At 36.4% G+C, this 20790-nt stretch overlaps 1 protein-coding gene across 19 annotated transcripts in view; it reads right to left on the minus strand.

The window, feature by feature from the left end:
* The window catches only part of LOC128865583 (phosphatidylinositol-binding clathrin assembly protein LAP), a 107068-nt gene extending 86390 nt beyond the window's left edge, over nt 1-20678 (minus strand). For 5 of the 19 annotated variants that reach the window (XM_054105956.1, XM_054105963.1, XM_054105898.1 and 2 more), the window contains exons 1-2: nt 20349-20676; nt 13689-14049 (exon numbers count right to left, since the gene is read on the minus strand). In XM_054105956.1, coding sequence (XP_053961931.1) covers nt 13689-13824 — 136 coding nt within the window. In that variant the 5' untranslated portion in view covers nt 13825-14049; nt 20349-20676. Of the gene's footprint in view, nt 1-13688; nt 14050-17484; nt 17685-17801; nt 17897-20348 lie in introns of those variants that run through there. The other 14 variants (XM_054105890.1, XM_054105974.1, XM_054105948.1 and 11 more) reach the window with 9 other exon arrangements.
* Nucleotides 20679-20790: the final 112 nt, after the last annotated feature.

The following is a 20790-nucleotide window of genomic DNA, read 5'->3' on the forward strand; positions in this document are numbered from 1 at the left end:
TATATCTGCCTGTATATATGTATGCACATATGTATGAATGGATAGTAAAAAATCAACATTCAGCGCGAACAGGTGGCAGTAAAACATCCAATTAAATATTAATGAAGTTGAGAAACCATACTTTGGGGTTATAAACAGTTGTGTAGTCGTCCGAACTACATGCAGAGAATCGTATATACATACGTGTGTATATACCTATGCGCGAATAAATGAATGTATGGATGCTCGAAACCACTACAAACGGAGGTGGCAAAGAACTCAAAAAAGACAAACTACAGCCAGTGGCAAGTGGCAACAGAAGCATACATATGAAGGTATTTTTGCTTAGAAATATACGGAAATCATAGAAATCGACAAAAATCGCAACGTTTGTAAAATCAATAAGAGCGAAACAACAGCAACAACAAGCATGGAGTAGTACAAACAGCAACGTACCTAAAGCGGAAAAAATCAATGATAAGAAAAATCGCACATATAATATTTTGTGCCAAACGACGCCAGAGCGACTAAGCCACCATACTTTACACCCGCGCCACTACCTCAATACCATTCCAACATTCCAGCGAGCTACAAACTATTGACAATTTCTGCTGGGCGACAGCAAACGTGCAAACAATAGAATACAGCATTGTAATGCTTGCAAGTCTAAATGCCACAAAAAAGGACTCCACCCCTTACCCACAAAGCTACACACTCGTACACGCATACATATGTATGTATTTTGCGTGTGGAAGGTGGAGATGGGAATCAAATTTTTTGTTTGAACGTGCACGACAACTGGCGCTCGAAATGTAAAAATGCGAGTGATGACTGTCATAAAGCATTTCACGTTCGATCGTGAATAGTAAAGTGAAGTGAAATGCAAATTTCAGCAAACATGAAAACCATTGATAAATACAACGGCCAAGCAAAACTCGATGTAAAAGGAAATTGGAAAAAGTTGAGTGAAAAATAAATACGTATGCAAACCGTTTTTATGGTAATAGCTTGAATTGGCGAAAAAGAAGAAGAAGCAGAGGGGCAGGAGAGTAAAGCAGAGGGCAGGTTGAGGCATTGACGAAGCAAATCAAATATTATTAAGAGAATCTGCATAAATTTAGAAGGCAATGACACCAACCACAAACAACTACACACAAAACGTGCGCTAACCTCTAAGGTGTCACGACACAAAAATTTTCAAATCTGAGGAGAAGCAGAAGTAGACAACTGTTTACGCAAATACAGATACGATGCAATATTTCTATGAGAGCTTCATTCACTCTAGTTTTGGGTCTTAGCTAATATCGTAGATTTCTTTGTCATGAGCACGCGATAGCCAGTGGGTAAAGTTCAGATATGTGGACTGATGCGGCAGTTTTTCTATTATTTTCATAAGCAAAATGATTCCAATCAATGATTCCTCAAGCAAAGCCAAGCTGGTACTCACTTGAACTTCTTTAAGCAGAAAATGCCAAGAAAGTGCCACACCTGTTGTTGTTATTGTAGCCACACGAACATTCCCCATGCATGTATGAGAAATGCTGCTGGAGGGGCAGTCCTTAGCCGGAAATAAATCCCGGTCGCCGCACAGAACCGACTGTTGTGGGAATAGTTGTTGCTGTTGTAGCAGCATAAACATTCCCCATGCATGTACGGGGAAAGCTGCTAGACTGACAGTCCTTGAGCGGATATAACGTAAAACCGACTGTCGTGGGAACAGAGCAATTTGGTATATACGTATGTATGTATGTGGCTATATCTATCACGATTCCCTTATGCTGTTACGTACAATAATTATGCGAACAAAACTACAACACCCTTGGCCGCAAGTCCGCGTGCATAAAAATTTTGAGTTGTGTCACTTAAAAAAAAATAATAACTTCAACGAATATAAGCGTCATATGCCGATTGCTTCACGATATGGACAACATTTTTGTACAAAACATAGATCTGCAACAACAAACAACAATAATAACTACCACACAAAACAATCAAAAGTTCAATGGCAGTCAATGCCACAAAGCCAAGCAAAGTGTTGAGTGCCGAGAATAGCTTCAATTATGCGCATAGTTCCTAGAAAGTTTTACTGCGTTATGAAATGAAGAAAACGTGGAAAAATTGTTTTTATGCAGAAAATGCAAATAGCGAATTGATGTCATAAAAATGTAATGCATTTGTAGAAATGAAGTAATACGAATATGCAAATATAAATTTATTGCTTATGCACAGAGGAATTCTATGATGGGCAAAGAGAACAGGATAATTACACTCAACGAAAAAGGCTTGGAAATCAAGAGATGGAGTTCTTTTTTTTTTAATTTCTTTTTTTTTTAGTAAAGTGAAGTAATCTAGTAAGACTCGCCAAGTTTTCCCATTCACAGGAATACCAAAAGTCTATAGAATATTTGGTTACTTGGCTGTCGCCAGATTGAAAATTTCGAAAAATCATTCAAATTTTTAGCGTACCTGAGACCTTAGGTATAATATCATTCTAATGGATTAGGAAAAGAGTTTTCCAAGGCAAGGCTTTGTAACATTCTAATAGTTTTTAGTTTGGCGAAAAATAAATCGATTATTTTTCCATAGAAATTTTGCGCAAATGGTTTAAAACTGGTTTATCGATCTTTAGCTCTTCGATGATACTTCGACTACTAAGATGCCAGTTAACTTCGATTAATTCTATGATTTTATCGACATTATTGATTTTTTCTTCAGCATCAAAAACGCCAGAACGGAATCACTGAAACTCAACTGAATCATAAACATTCCCCAGACAATGACGGGGAATGCTTCTGGAGCGACAGTCCTTGGCCGGATATAAATCCAGGTCGTTCCGGTAACGTAGAACCGATTTTCATGGGAACGAAAAATTTCTCTTAATGAGCTGTTACGAGGGGTGCCTTTTATATTTCGGGATTAGAGAACAAAAACAAATTTTAATCATCGAAAATCACTTTATTGTTTTTCAAAATATTCTCCATGAAGATCTATACACTTTTGCATGCGTTTGAACCAATTGTCGAAGCACTTTTGCCACTCTGAATGAGGTACCTCCAAAACATGCATTCTGAATGCCGCAACCGCTTCTTCAGGTGTCGAAAAACGTTGACCTCTCAGTTTGTTTTTTACGTACGGGAATAAAAAGAAGTCATTCGGTGCCAAGTCAGGTCTATACGGCGGATGACCCATTAATTCGATGTTTTGGGTGCTCAAAAATGCAGTTGTTTGAGCCGATGTGTGTGAGCTCGCATTTTCCTGGTGAAGAGTGATCCGTCTTTGGTGATTGGTTTTCCTAATTTCTTGGAAGACAACTGGCAAACAAATGGTTGTGTATCACTCAGAATTTACTGTTCTGCGTTGTTCTAGTTGCGACATGTCCAGTTTTTTCGAAAAAACAGGCGACCATTTGCTTGGAAGTGCTTCGTGCGCGAACAACTTTTGTTGGGTTTGGCTCATCTTGAAACACCCATACAGTCGACTGCTGTTTACTTTCGGGCTCATACGCGTAAATCCATGATTCATCACCTGTCACGATGTCATAGACGTGTTTCGAAGCCCCGCGATCGTATTTTTTGAGCATTTCCTTCGACCAATCGACTCGAGCCTTTGTTTGAGCGATTGACAAATTGTGTGGGATCCAACGCGAACAAATTTGTGTGATAGTCAAATGTTTATGCAAAATTGAATGTATGCTGGTCCCACTAATGCCTAAGATTGTCTTAATCTCACGATAGGTCACATGACGATCTTGCAATATCAGTTCGCGCACAGCATCAATGGTTTTCGGAACAACAACTGATTTTGGACGACCTTCACGAAATTCGTCTTGGAGTGAACTAAGACCAGGATTGACTTCACCATACCATCGATAAACACTGGTCCTTGATGGAGCTTTATCGCCAAAAAATGAATTAAGTTCATCCATGCAATGTTGCTGAGTTAATCCACGTCGAAAGTTGTAAAAAATAATCGCACGAAAATGTTCACGATTTAATTCCACTTTTGGACCAAGATGAATCTTTTAAGTTACTGTAAACAACACAAATAGCGCTGGTATTTCAAAACGTTCTGAGTACGGAAAAGCCAAAAAATGTCAAACTTTGCGATACAGCTGTCAGTTGCCAGATTGCAACACTAGCAGCCAAATCCTGCCAAATAAAAGGCACCCCTCGTACCGTATCAGCACCATAAAGATCATAAACACCACTTACCAATTCAGCGGCCTTGCACTGGCTTGCATTTTCGCCTCTATCAAAGAAAAACTGTAAAATTTACCGAGTTGTTTCTTTGTTGGCTTCCATTTTCAACACCCTGTAACTCCCAACTGAATGAAACTTATAAAAAACATCAAAAGCATTTATTTAGTGTGAAATGTCACCTTGCCAACGAACATAAAATTTAAATCGCTCGGTCGACACTTCACGAGATATCGATCACTACACCCATCTACCGAAAAAATAATGGATTTCTTTTGCCCGAAACTAATATTTATTAAATTTAAGAATCAATAGATTGTTATATAGGGTTTTCCAATAACAGGTGATCTGGACAACGTTTATTTTCAACAAGACGGCGATACGTGCCACACAAGCAACGAAACCATTGATCTTTAACGGGAAAAGTTTCCGGACCGTGTTATCTCTGGAAGAGGTGATCACAATTTGCCACCGAGATCTTGTAATTTAACACCTTGTGACTTTTTTCTTTGGAGCCACGTGAAAGAGAAGGTTTACGCCAACAGCCCAGGGTCGATTCAAGACCTCAAAAATGGAACTCGTGAGACTATCGAGGACATAGGGCAGCCACTTCGCAATTCAGTTATGAAAAATTACATTAAAAGGATATTGTCCGGTAAGCGTGGTCGTGGTGGTCTTTGTTTGATGTTATGTTCACTATTAACGGCATATCTTCCTCTTTATAATGAAATAAAGATCCGTTCATTTATATTAAAAAATAACTTCGTTTTTTTTGAGTATCAAAATAACATATTCTATTGGAAAACCCTTTACGAGTACACAGAATGTCACTAACGCCACAAAAAAAATGTGTTCCAATTGAATAATCCTTAAGCTATAAATTTGGCAAGTAGTCAATTAAACCGTTAGAAAGCATAAAAATACTCGTAATATTTACAACCCAGCACACAAATTAAATTTACAAGCGATGTCCCCGCAACCCCAAATAACACCCAGCCAAGGAAAAGACCAAAAAGTAAAACCAAAAGCAACAGCGGCGCCAAACAATAAAATAAATAAAATCTGCATCCCCAGGGAGAAAGATCAACTGGTGTGAATGAAAGTAAGTTCAACACGGAAATACATACATACGTACATAAATTTTTGGAATAATGTAATGGAATGCACTCTCGGTATGAATGAATGTAAGTTAGTGTGAACATATTGCGACCGTTTGGGGAATTTAGGGAGCCGGTATAGAGGAACGGATTGAATGCTGATGGCGCTTGTAATGCAGTAAAAGTGACAGCCTCACAAAAGACTTAAAGAAGTAAGAAATGAATGAATGATACAGTTGAATTGCATCAGAGCAACAAGAGGAGGACGATTAATAAAGTAAAGTTATGCAAGAAACTTTTGCGATAAGGAGCACTCTATTGAGGATCTGTATTAAGCGAACTAGCCCTCTTATTGCCAAGATTGTAACCAGTTTCAAAGGGAAAGTTTCACTAAATAAAATTGGCTACGCGTTCCCACGACGATCGGTTTTACATTACCGGAACGACCCAGATTTACATACATATATCCGCCAAGGACTGTCACTCCAGCAGTATTTCCCGTACATGTATGGGGAATGTATATGCTGCTACAACAACAACAGCTACGCATCTCTCTGGTCCCAAATAATAACCATCTAAGTTGACTTATCAAATACAGGGGTGGGGTTCAGCGCACTAGACATGACTAGATTACTGGGGCGGCAACCCTTGATCGAGAAAAATCCGAGTCATTACGGTACGTAGAACCAGCAAAAGTTTACACACAGCCATTAACAACATTCACCGGGAGTCTCTTATCACCTTCCCAAACTGCCGAACCCCAAATATCGTCATCGGAGTGCTACCACCACCCATCGCAGATGAAGAGCTTCAGCCGCCTTGAGAGGCCCGCGTAACTTTGGCTCAATTTCGTTCTGGATATTATAGCAGGTTAAACTTTTACCTATTCAGAATCGTCGAGGTCGATACTCATCAATATATGTCCGGCATCTGAAGGTGCCCCACACGATACTTACCACCTATTCACATGCCCTCTTAAACCAACTCATCTAACATTTATTAGAGGCACGTAAAAATGGTTTCTTTAAAATTTACCCACCTATGGGGTAATTAGCTTTGATAGGGATTGGAGTAAATCTAAAATTATAGAAACTACTTTTAAGCAGTTCTACACAGAGAGTCAACTTGTAGAGTACCAATTTTCAGAAAACATCTCGAAGCTAAATTTTAATTTGTTTATAATACCGTTAGGTCATTTTTGCAAAATTTCTTTGCCATTTTAATATAGTAACACGTAACGATTTTTACACATAGTGAGTGAGTCTGTAAGTGCTGCTACTGATAAGAAGCACCTGGGCACGTGTGTCACGTTTTCGGCAAAGTTAGTAAACCTGGAGCACTAAAATTTGCATAAATGGCGTCAAGATTTAGTAATTTCGCAATGCTTAACCCTTAAATAGGCAACAAACTCAAAACTCGCTTTGGCATCCATTTATTTAGTTCTTTTTTGGTTAGACTAACTATATTTTAAGTTTGACACATTAGGATTGACAACTCCTATTCTTTCTTCCGTTGCTGTTTTCGCAAAATCAAATGGTATCTTCAATAAAGAGTTAACCTCAAATTTTGCAAGTGCTGATAAAACTATATTTTTACCGGGAAGTTCGTGAAAAAATGTGTACTTTATTGCAAACTTCAAACCACTAATTTCATACCACACTGATTTCTTCAAAGATAAATTAATCTTTCGGGGTATTTTTCACAAAAATATTTGAATTTCTGGTCTTGAGGCTGTAAAAACAGTAATAAAAACACAGTAATAGGGATGAGACATTCGGGAGGATTTTTTCAAGAAGTACTTATGAGTTTATGTCCATATACATATGTATTTATTTTAAGGAAAGGGAGCGCGTGACGCGATATTTCTCTGTGACCCCGGCATGTAAGTAAGCCTCAGGAACGAGACCAAACTCAAAAACCGAAAAAAAAATTCACAACTCGAAGAAGATCATAGCTCTGTTCGATTACGGTGGTGGTACGACGAATTCCATTCGTAGAGGCAAATCGTACTGATATGGCTTCGACTAACTTTTTCCCCTTGCCGAAGCTACACCATACCAAGAAAGGTGATTTGATTCGACCGAGCACATAAAAAATATTTTGCTAAATGAGCCGATAGCGAGAACTCAATCAGCCTACAACAAAAGCTATGAAAGATGTGCATCCCTTTGGAAGTAGTGAGGTCAGTTTCAAATAATTTAATATAAATGAAAACGAAATTAATCCCTCCTCCACAAAGGGGGTTTCTGGATACGCCACTGGATGTTCTTACATATACGTATAAGTATGTATATTCGAGGTTGGCCAACACTCTTCTTCGTAAATAATGAGCAACGAACAATGAAAAGCGAGCTTGCGCACATTGCTTTTTGTTTATATGAATGTATGTATGTGTGTATGTGAGTAAGTATTATGAGCAAACTATTGTACACCCCCAAACGCCAACCGTCGCCAACGGCAACAACAAAAACCGCAATAAAAGCACCACTAACAACACCTAATTCAATCTCTAATGCAATCGCTTATTGTGACGTAATGCCTAACTGGAACAGCAACAACAAGTGCACTAAGTTATAAGTGTGCGAAATTTCAGCTCTAATTCCAGTACATAACAACAAACATATGTACAAAGTCCATTGCGAAGAAATGTTGGAGCGCTCACAAAAATATACAGAGGAATTGAAAACATAGTTATTGAGGTGATGGTGAGAAATAGAGAGCATGAGAGTGTAAGTATTATACCTGAGAAAAAAACAGAAAAGAACAGCGAAAGGTTATAAAATTTTTTTGCTATTGGTGTTGTTGTGTAAAGGCACGATTTTTCCATGCTTATTTACCTTACTTTAATTCTTATTTAATTTCACTTAATTTTGCTTTATTATACTTTTGTATTATTTTTTTATTATCCTATTTTTTATTATACTATTTTTTTATTAATTTTATTTTTTTATTGTAATATTTTTTTATTATATTATTAGGTGCGCAACTAAGTTCCCGCTGTTTGTCAATAGATGCAGCCAGCAGTGTGTGCTAGTCGATTCTAACATAACCTAAACGACAAAAGCCAAGCTTAGACATATAGTAAACAAACTGCTCGACACATTAGTGATTTTGTTTTGGTATCATATACTTTTGGTTTTGTGAAAATGTCTCATTTTGTGCCGAATAATCGTCATTTGCGGGAAGTGTTGATTTTGCTCTTTCAATTGGAAAAAAACGCCGGCTAAAGCTCATCGAGAGCTACAAAAAGTGGAGATGCTGCTTTAAGTGAAACAACGAGCCGAGATTGGTTCCGTCGCATCAAAGACGGTGATTTTAATGTTGCCGACCATCCGCGTGAAGGAAGGCTAAAAACCTTCGAAGACGCTGAATTGGAGGCATTGCTCAATGAGCATCCGTGTCAAATGCAGGAAGAGCTTGCTTCAGTATTTGTTGCCCGCCAATCTATTTGCAAGCGATTGCATGCTTTAACCCTTTGCACTCGGAATGCCAGCACTGCTGCCATGAAGTTTTATTCCAGCAACTCGGAATGCCAGCACTGCTGGCATGAGCATTTATTTCAGTAATTCGAAATGCACACTCTAGAAAACTATAAGATGTGAAATTTTATAAATTTTCTCAATAAATTCATGTAAAAATTATATATTTTAATGTTTCATTTTTTAACTAAAAACGCATTCGATGATAACAACAACAACAGCAACATTTTTGATGATAAAATATATACATATATCATTATCGAGTTGTTGGAAGGAAATGTGAAAATGGTCTCCGAGTGCAAAGGGTTAAGAACGATTCAGAAACAGGGGACTTGGGTTCCTTATGAGTTAAAACCAAGGGATGTTGAACGTCTTTTTCTCGCCTGTGAACAACTGCTCCTCCTCCTCCTCTCTCGACGAACAAAACTAACACTCTACAAGACTCTCATCATGCCCGTCCTAACGTATGGCGCAGAAGCTTGGACGATGACAACATCCGATGAAGCGACGCTTGGAGTGTTCGAGAGAAAGATTCTGCGTAAGATTTTTGGACCTTTGCACGTTGGCAATGGCGAATATCGCAGACGATGGAACGATGAGCTGTATGAGCTTTACGACGACATCGACATAGCGGAGCGAATAAAGATCCAACGGCTACGTTGGCTCGGACATGTCGTCCGAATGGATACAAACGCTCCGGCTTTGAAAGTATTCGATGCGGTACCAGCTGGTGGTAGCAGAGGAAGAGGGCGGCCTCCTCTGCGTTGGAAAGATCAGGTGGAGAAGGACTTGGCTTCACTTGTTAAACTCGGCCAAAATCGCGTAAGCGGTTATAGCGCCAATTAAGAAGAAGAAGAAGAAGAACAACTGCTCCAGTGGCAAAAACGGAAGGGTTTTCTTCATCGCATCGTGACGGGTGATGAAAAATGGATTCATTGCTGCAATCCAAAGAAAAGAAAGTCATGAGGACTGTCCGGTCATGCTTCTACGTCATCTGCTCGGACGAATATTCACGCTGCGAAGGTTATGCTATGCATTTGGTGGGACCAGGTTGGTGTTATTTATTTTGAACTGTTAAAACCAAGCGAAACCATCACTGGGGATCGGTATCGACTTCAATTGATGCGATTGAGCCGAGAAGCGGTCGCAATACGCGGAGAGGCATGAAAAACTGATTCTACAGCATGACAACGCTCGGCCTCACGTTGCCAAATCCGTTGAAACCTACCTGGAAACACTGAAATGGGAAATTCTACCCCACCCGCCATATTCTCCAGATATTGCGCTGTCCGATTATCACCTGTTCCGATCGATGGCACATGGTCTAGCTGACCTGCAGTTCCATTCATATGAAGGCATCAAAAAATGGCTTGATCCGTGGCTAGCCTCAAAAGATGAACAGTTTTATCGTGACGGTATTTGAGATGGGAAAGAGTAGTAGCCAGCGATGGGCAATACTTTCAATTATTTACTTGTAACCATTTTTTCAGAATAAAGTTGTATTTTCATAAAAACAAAAAACGAGAACTTAGTTGCGCACCTAATATGTTTTTATTATCCTATTTTTTTATTGTTGTCAGGGTCAAATGAGAGTGTACACCCCATATTGATAAAGTTCGACTATTTAATTATTTTGTAATTTCAATTATTTTCTGGTTCATATACAACGAAGCTCATACTACAACAACAACCATATAAAGTAAAGTTTCGAACTTTGTATAAAATTTGTAAAAATTCACCAAATCTTCATCAAAATTGCAAACTTTATTAACTCATATTTTTTTTTTAAATCCGGGTATGCAGTTTTATAGACCTTTATAGAATTCTTGTATAATAAAATGCAAGTTTCAAGTATATCAAAAATCACACTGAAAACACCCATGCACTTAAAAAACAAAACAGAAAAAATTGCACCCTTGAACATTTAAAAAAAGTGGGCGTACGCAAAGAAACTTTTTTTTAATAATCTTCAAAATCAAACATATCTAAAACGGTTAAATTTTGAAATCATTAAATTGACCTGAAATGACCTAAATAATAATAATTAAGTATCTAGAACGTCTTTCCCGGTATTCCTGTAGGACATACGACATATTTATGGGTATCAATTGAAAACAGAATGTTAAGAGATTTCAAGAGAATTCAAACAACGATTGTTAAGAAAAACTAAAACTTTGAGATCCTTTAAGAAGATCCTGACGTGATAGCAAAAAATTAAAAACACAGGTCTGAGAAAGTTTAAATTTATCGCAGTTATAATTATTTTTTTCTGTTTTAATTTCATTTTACTTTATATTAAGAGCTTCATGTAGAAGCCTCAAAAAATCGATTTTTTTCTATAATCTGAAAATATAGTATCTTATGAATATACTGTGAAATTTTCATGCCGAAATTCTGATTATAGCTTATACAGCCCGCTAACTAGGTAGAGAGCGGTCCGCGCGCTCCTGTACCTCAACCTTTAAACTCATTTATCTCAAAACTATATTTTTAGAAACTGCTCGTGTTGTAACTCAAAAAGTTATCGACCAATTTGTTTGAAGTTTGGTGAGGCCTTTCTGTACATTACTATCGAAAGGATAAATCTAAAATTTCAGATATTTCGCGTTGATAAATTTCTTTTTGGGGGTTAAAAGTTTCAATAAAATAGCCCTAAATTCTGACTTTTTTTCAAAGGCTTATTTTATAATTAATTTTATACTTGTTTTTTAATTTTATAGGTTCATCCTTTCATTTTTTCATTCATTTTTTTGTTTCAGATCGATAGATTAAGAGTAATAAATAGAGCAGTTTGCGACCTCGCCGCCATTTTGGAAAAAAAAAATTTTTTTTGTACTCTCGAAAGGTCAAATAAAGTTGTGTTAAAGCTTCAAAATAATATAATTATTTTAACACCTTTAAAAATATGTTTAAAAAATTACCGATTTTGAGGCTTCTACATGAGGCTCCCCCCTTAGAGAGAGAAATTGCATTAAATTACTTCATATTTCATTTAATTAAATTTTTTGTTTTATATTATCATATTTTAATTCATTATTTTTTATTTATTAGTTTTATTTACTAGTTTTATTTATTACTTTTATTTATTATTTTAATTTATTTTATTTTATTTAGTTTGATTTAATTTCATCTGATTTCATTTCATTTCCTTTTCTTTATTTTATTCCATTCTTTTAATTATTTTAATTTAATTTTATTATACTATTTTTTATTCTTATTATTTTATTTTACTTTCTGTTTTATTTTTTTATATCTCTAGTGTTTCGGTTCAATGCATTTCTTATTTGTTGTTTCTATTTTGTAGTCCGTTATCAATTCCACTTCGTTTAATCTTTTAAATGTTGTTTTCGTACGTAATAATTCTCTCCTCTTAATACATACATATGTAGTAAAAGTAGTAAAAGCGCAACATGCACTAGCAACAAGAGTCATAACAATCACAGCAACTGTCACATTTGCAGCATCAAAGGCAAAACCAGAAAAAAAAAAAATAAAATAAAATAAAAACACAATTGACAAAGTGTATCGCAGGCAACTGTAATTTCTAACTTGTGCAGTTGCAATGTAGAGAAGCAACAAAACCATCAACATTAACAACAACAGCAACAGTAGCAATACATACATAAAGTGATTTGAAAAGTGAAAATTTGTACATATGTACTTATGTACGTAAGACAACAACACAATGCACCCAAGTGGCCTTTTTACACTATTTCTCCTCCATTATTTCTTGTTTTGCGAGTTCACTGTTATTGTTTTTCATTAGGCACGACTACGCATACGCTTGAAAGTGCGACAAATAACTGTAAACACCCATTAGGAAATTAAATTGAAATGGCTTTATTCCAATTTAAAGCGGAAAAGTAATTTTGTATGCTTATTGTTATTGTTAAAAATAAAGCAAGTCCCTGACATTGAACTATAAACACTAACTTGAGCTTAATGAAGTACGGCATTATTTTCAATTTTAGTACAAAACTCGTTGACATAACTGTGACTTTTTTGAGGGCTTTTACGCATCCATACATACATATGTTTGAATATGTATGTGCACATGTATGGAGTCACCGAGATTAGTATATACATATATGTACATATGTACATCCCTTGGGATTTTAATAAATTCAATTGAAAGCCACCTTCTTTGTACGTGATATTTGCGATATTTATGTATATACTGTTACAACAACTTCTAGTGGATATTCGGGACAATGCATTAAGGAGAAAATGGACCATACGAATTTAGTGAGTGTTTGACGTATTGTTTATGTGAGTTAAATGTGATCGTGCAGAAGTAAGTGCACGTACTTTTTCCAAGCCAACTTCTGACTATCCGTTTCAAAAAATCACTCAGAGCAAGCAAATTCAATTATAGGCACTCAATAAATAAATAAATAGAACGCACTCGTGCATGCAACCGTAACCAGTTTTTGGTTGACAAAATGTAATAAAAAGAGAACGCGGCTCATCCGCGACATCACAGTAAAACTGCTGTAGCAGCATTCATGTTGCTTGCTGACAGCTGGCAACAACACTTGTGCATACAAACACAAGAAAATACAAAGTAAAACAGCCGTAGCAACAGCAAAAAAAAACACTGTTAAATGTGAATGAATCATGCTGACAAAAATTCCGAGGCGTATTATCAGACCTAAAACAAAATAGAAAATATGCATACAAAGCGAGTAGGTAAGAGCATAAAACGTCAAGAAACACTCATTGCATACATACATACATACAGTTAACGAGTTGAGCAAGAGCAGCATGTGACTGTGTTTGCGTAGCCAGCATTTACATGTGGATATGAATTTTTATTCAGCTTTGCATGTTGATACATAACTACGTACACACATACATATATGCTTAGTATGTATATACATTCATACATATGGGTATTCAATGCATATAAAGTAGTAAATTTTTAAGTATGTACTTACAATCCAAATGTTTCTTCTTAGGCCCGATGCACTCCTCTGTGGTGGCCTTGCACACCGACTTAGCCAGGCCTTGACCGGCCAAGCTATGCCGCGCCGCCAATAGCCGATCGTTGATGGTCTGCCCAGCCATAGTCATGATGCTGCCGGTTTTTAATTTGCTGTGCGCTTTGGTGGTGCTGTCTTAGCCGAAGTTGGGGAACTGAAATTGGAGTTTGCGTCTTTGAGGTTGGAGCTGTAAAACGTTCTCGTATTGGTGCTCACTGATCGATAGCTATTATTACAGTATGTCTAAAATTCCGTTTTCTCAATAGCAGTTCTCTCCCTTTCTTCAATTTGCCTTTTGGTTTACTTTTATGCTATTCTGGTGAAGATGGGAAGTGAATTTAATTAAATGTGGTTTGATTTATTTTGCGATTGACTTGATTGAATGATTGAGTAAATGTTTGTTGGCAATTATTGTTGTTATTCGTGGGGTTATTTCGTATTGAGATCACACAACCCGTATTTTGATTTAAATTTTTTAGTTAAATAACTATACGGAGCAGAGTGAAAAGTGATATTCTTAGCGAAATTTTGGGGTTTTTATGAAGCTTTTTTTTTAGCTTATTCATAAATTTATAATTTTTTTTTAAATGTTGAAGGCTTTTCAGATTTAGAAATTTATAACGAGACAAAAAAACATGCACCCACTGTAATAGAGCATATAAACTATTAATTAACCTCTTTTCCTTTTTCAACTGCCTAAGAAAGTATAAATGTGTCAGTATCAAAACTACGGCAAGGTCAGAGCAAAATTCCGTTATTTTATTGTACTATTTTTTACGGAGGTAAACAAAGCAAGCTGATCTTAATTTGCATCAGCTTAATTAATTTCGTGTCACTTCTCTTCAATTTAACCGTAAGTACAAACTTTAAAGGGCACTTCAACTAAACATTAAATAGATGCACCTTTGTACACTTGTGTTCATAATAATAGCACTGCCAGCTGCGGAACGCGCTAACGTAATACTCTGCTCAAACCTTAAAAGAAATTTCCTTTTAAATTTTGTTTTTGGCTTAAGGTAACGATATAGTAAATGAGTGCGAATTTGAATTCGAATTTGACTTGTTCATATTAAAGCAGTGCTGCCATTGATTAACCAGCGAGCGGAAATATTTGTGCACAAAAACTATTTATGGTTTTTGGTAAGTTAACGGTTCTCGAGTGATTGAAATGAGCCTTGATCGAAAAATTGCGGAAGGAAAACAAAACCTGCTATGAAACACAAAAAATAATTGGCTGTTCAGCGAACCTGTTGTCCAAGACTTTAAAATCCAAGAATCGCTCTGAAACTCGGCGTCCAAAAGGATTTTCAAGATAGTTCATTTAGTGATATGACAGCCGATATTAGTGCCTAGTAGATTTCGGAAAATATAAAACATAACGTAGTAACAGTGCGCGTAAATCTGAAAGCCCACAATACATGAAAGGAACCACAAGAATAGGCTATCGAAATGGTAAAATATTTTATGGATGAACGGCAGTAAAACGGTCCTTTTGGACTCGAAAATTCAGCGTCAGAAGAAAGCCGCAAAATGCTTGTAATCTACTAAATACACCATCAAGACCATTAAGCATGGAGGGCCTAAAATAATGATACAGGACCAATATATGAAAGGTAATTAAATTGGAAGTACTTTTTCCAATAGGGTTGTTTTGACAGCTCACGCGTTACTACTGTCAAACTAAATACACAACTTTTTTCAGTATTCATTGACAAAGACTTACGCCTCAAAAACGTTTGCAAATCGTACAACTGTATTACGAATATCGACGATCTATCAAAAGTGTTCATCGCGCTCAGGCCAACTTATGGTGTTCAGTGATGAGGCCCATTTCTTGGGTTAATGGCTACGTTAATAAGCTAATTTGCCGTATCTGTGCTGAAGAGCAGCCCGCAGCCATTCAAGAACAGCCATTACATCCATTGAAAACAACAAAGAACCGTTTGGTGCGGGCTATGGGCTGGAGGAAACATTGGCCCATATTTCTTCAAATATGAGGCTGGCGCCAATGTAACAGTGAATTGCGAACGCTAACACGCCATGATAAACGACTTTTTGATGCCGGAAATTGAGTCCGTGATCTCCACAACATTTGGTGCCAACAAGACGGCGCTACTTGCTATATAGCCCGTGAAACAATGGACTTACTGCGTCGTTGTTTCGGTGAGCAATTTATCTCTCGTGTGGGGCAAGTGGATTGGCCACCAAGATGGTGTGATATCACACTGTTGGACTTTTATTTGTGGAGGCATGTAAAGTCTAAATGCTTTGCGGATAAGCCAGCTTCGATTAAGGTATTGAAAGCCAATATTACTAAAATCATTCAAAATTGGTGTTAACGGATGGCCTAATTACGGCGCAGATATTATCTTTAAAAAATAAATGTCATGGATGGTTCTACACAAAAATAATATTATTGTCCACTCAATTTGAATTTTCGTTGTTTTATTTCAATTTAAAATCCAATACCTCTAAATTGATCAGCCTTCAGAAATTATCAGTAAAAGTCGTTTGAAATCATAGAAGACGTTATCCTGCCATATGCAGAAGGGGAAATGTTGCTGAAATGGGTCTTTCAACAGTATAACGACGCACATACGAAAGATGCAAGTATTTTAGTGAACTCTATGCAGTGTGGATGTGTCACAGCCATTCGGAATAAGCTCTATATAACCAAAATGCTTTACCTTTGTTTTTTGAGTTCATGTTGACTTTATCAAGCAATTAAAAAGTGATGACCTTTTCAAGTTTAATTCAGTTTCAGAGAGGTCGTGTCCTCTACTTCAGCTGCCGCTTACTATTATTATGAACACAACTGTATATCGGCCCGAGCAGTTAAACAAGCGGCATGATAAGGCGGCGTCTACTATAGCCGAATGCGTTGGTGCGTGACTACCAGTCGAGAGCACGTAGGTGAGAATCTCCGTGCATGAAACAGCTCCTCTTAAAAAACAATTTGCTGTTCGGAGTGGGCTTAAAACAGTAGGCGCCTGCATTTGTGGGAAAACATCAAGACACGCGCCACAAATGGGAGGAGGAGCTCGGCCAAACACCCACCAGAAGTGGTGTAACCGCCAATTATTTATTTTATTTTAATGTGTTGAGAAAACTACGCTAGATCTGAATTTATCAAGAATAGTTTTACAAATTAAATAACATTAACAACGCTCTACTTTTTTTTGTAATATAGGACTTTATAGAAAAAACTAGTATTCGAATTAATTATGGAATACAAATTCATTAAAAAAGGGAGACCTTATGGGAGTATACTGAAACGAATGATGTATGTAGATTCAATGGTACATATGCGCAAACATATATACATACATATGTATATACACGAGTATAAATACACAGTGTCGGTCAACCTAAAAGCTCGTAATCCACTTTATATGAATTTAGTTGGATAAAAGTTGCAAAGATTTTCTAAATAATTTTTCAGCTACTCTTAGTGTGAAAAATATCAAATTCCCTTAATCGTACTAAATGTCTATGTATTCCATGGAGCTCATATGTACTTAAGTTGTGTCCTACACTGTGCGTATACATAAGCACACATACATGTAGGCACATATTTTATTATTTAGCGTTCAAGCATACATACATATGATATGTACACAAGTGTGTATTTTATTATTTACAGTAATTTCAAAGTCAAAGATATAAATTTTTGCCAGAAAGCACAGTTATGTGTAAAAGTTATCTTTAAACCCATTGAGTTGATTTTTTGGTATCAAAAATTCTAACTAACCACCCTAGAAAGTAGAATGTAACCCGATTCAGGCTACTACTTTTGCCTTGAAAGCAATCAGACTACTCAGAATATTCTTTTTATAATATTTTTTTAGACGGTATTTTTCCAACAATTTTTTTGTTCGTTAATATAAAAACTTTATATTAATATTATTGTTTATTTGTTTGTTGTAGTTTCATAATTTAATTTTTAAATATTTTATAAACACTCTTTTATAATTTCCTTTTGTGTGCCGTTTTATGTACTTATACATTTTTATACAATTTATAATTATTGCGAAAGGTAGTTGAGAGAAGTTATCACTTATTGCACACCTATTTTCATTCTACCATCTCTACACTTTTTTATTTTTGCCGTTTTTTTTTTTCTTTTTCCGTTTTTTATTTTTTATGTACTATTTTTCAATGCACTGTGAATTTTAGAATTTATCACATCACTCATAAATTTTAATTTTTAATATTTTTAGCTTTTTTTTTTTAATTCGATAATAGGCAATAGTTAATTTTCGCGCATTTCGGTTCTGGTGCATAATATTTTGAAGGCAGCGAGTGACGTATGAGAGGGGCGTTTGTACTTGTGCATGAAGAGCTGTTGGTGTTTTGTTTTCATTGTTTTTGTGTTTAGTGGAAAATGTGTCAATAAAAAGGGGCGTTTGTGAGCCGGCTCTGGCACACATCACATTTTTACACACACGTATGTACATATATAATTGCTTCTATTTTGAAGCTAATGAAACAGATCTTCTTCGAGAAACAAAGTCTACCACAGCTCAAGTTCTATCCGGATGCGGCAGTAAGTTCAACTCCTATGAAACTAAGCTCTCTCCAGCAGACGGAAAAACTACCACACAACACCTCAAATCTCTTCACAGACCCTTGACAAAAGTTTAAGGCAATTCTTGGACTTGGCATTAGAATAAACGATTAGCCTGGGCGATCGGTTCTACACCGCTCAGTGTATAACAACAACACTTGGTCAGTGCTGAAGAATATTCAACCAGCTTCACTAAATATTCTTTGTTAGTTGATATTCAAGTTTATCATACTTTTGGGCGTTACTTTTATTTAATAAACTTAATGTCTTAGTTGAATTCTTATATTCACCAAGACCAATTGGTTGGCGTTAATTTTTTATAGCATTTGCAGATTAGCCACGTTCGGGCAAGTATTCTGAAGTATAAAAATGGAATTGGAAAGTCTAAAAATTTAAACAGACGTGCACTAAAACCAAACTGAAAAGGTAAAAATATTGAAAACGACAACCGCATTGTACTATTTATCACGTATTTGCTTAGCTGACTTGTTCTTTCAAGCGTAAGAGGAAATAGAAGATATTATATTCTTTGCTATTGTAGATAAAAAAGGTTTGTACATTCATGTATATGATACATACATATGGTACACACACATACCAACATATGAATGTTGTATACAATTTGTAAAATGCTATCGAACGGAACGCTCATACCGATAATTAAATAAAATACAGATTTCGAAAAAGTTTTCCTGTGATTTGAGAAAATACATAATATACTTAAATCTTTCGACAAACGTCTACCAATAATGCTTTATGACAAGATGCGAAAAATCGGCTAGTTCTAAGCCAAGAAGTTGCTATTTTTTCGAACACTTTAATAAATGTACATATATGGCTGAAAACATCAAAGTATTTTTAAACTGAAGAATTAAATACAGAAAATTTAGGTGACTAGTATGGAGTTAATTTTTACATTAATTAAAGAATTTAATTTTTTTTTTTTGTTTTTAATTAAACCATATTAATTTATTCAGTTCCAAATTTACAGCTGTAATAATAACGCCTCACATTTACGTGACCTCTTTAAATGTTCAACTATGCAGAACGGCCAAAATTGAAATTAAAAAGTACTTAAAATTACCAGGAAATTAACTCGTAATCTTTACTAACAACATTTGAAATCTATGCCAACCCACTATGAAATCGATTTATGTTAACAGCTACTCGACGCCTGCCTGACTGACGCCCGAACCAAAGGCCAACACCACCACTACTTGGTCTAAGCGGCAGTCAACGAGCATAAGGATAGTATGAATTGTATATTATCCTTGAAAAGAACGAAAACGGCAAAATGTTGCTTTTGCTCGAAATTCGCATAACCAAACCACATATTTAGCAGCAGATGCGTAGCTACGATATTACAACCGCCCCAAAAGCTACAAGCGTTCGAGTAGGTTCTTCCCTCTAGCAATTGTTCAAGTAAACTCCCCCACAATACCCCCTTTTTGTTGGAAAACACTTTCACAGTGACAATACTACACGGCGCGTGAGTAACTGGCGCAGTTCAAAGCGCAGCGTTGACGTTGCTGAAAGCGTCGATGCTGACGTTGACAGTGGCAGTGGCGCCACAAAAATCAATGCTTGTCAGCTGCACCTGTGCTGAGTTCACAAGAGCCAAGAGATGGCATGGAAAACAGTATATTTGGAGTGTATTTTTTTTTTTTTGCTTAAGCTCCAAGTCCAGCCAAATGTCCACTGCAATCAAATTTGCCAACGAGACAAAATACCAATTATCGAGTTCAATGTGGTTGAGCATATTAACCGACATAGTTGTTGAAGTATTTCCAGTCTCTATTTGACTACAATGTTTGAATAGTTACAGCCACGTACTAAACGCACTTGCCTCATCGTCCATCTTCATACGACACCAGCTAGCTTCGGACAGACAAAAACTTTAGTGCCACCAAAGCAAACCGAAATTATTCTTATTCTTAAATTTGTATTTGCACATAAATTTTCTTGTCACAAAATTCTTTTTAATGCTTTTTTTCAAAGACGTTTCTACATTCTTTCTTTACTGCTTGTTAATCCACTTTTGCACTCACTTTTTATCTTTGCCAACCAACTGGTTTCGGCTTTTGCACAGCGGCACAATTGGTTTTTTCTTTTCGCCGAAAAGCTCTTCACACAAAATTCACGTAATTTTTTCGTTTAGAATTACTTGTTTGCCTGCAAAAGCAATTGCAATCAAAATTTATTCTTCAGAATTCTTCTGCATGCGATACAATTTTCCTCTTTCGATTTTCCCAATTTGTGTTTCACCTTCTCTCCGCACTTTTCTTTTGGCGTGTATGCTGTGTATGTGTGATTCGTGTCAATCGTTTGGGAGAAAAAAACTTTCTGGCCGTCGATTTTGGTGCCTCTGCTTTGGCCGCTGCTGCCACTTCTAATTGGATTTCTGTTTTGCACGACATTTGCGCTAGACGGTACTGCCACATGATATTTCTGGCTTTTTAAAGGTGCCAGATCAGTGCGTTTTACTAAAAG

The sequence above is a fragment of the Anastrepha ludens genome, chromosome 2, assembly GCF_028408465.1.
Source record: "Anastrepha ludens isolate Willacy chromosome 2, idAnaLude1.1, whole genome shotgun sequence".
In the NCBI taxonomy this organism is placed as follows: Eukaryota; Metazoa; Arthropoda; class Insecta; order Diptera; family Tephritidae; genus Anastrepha; species Anastrepha ludens.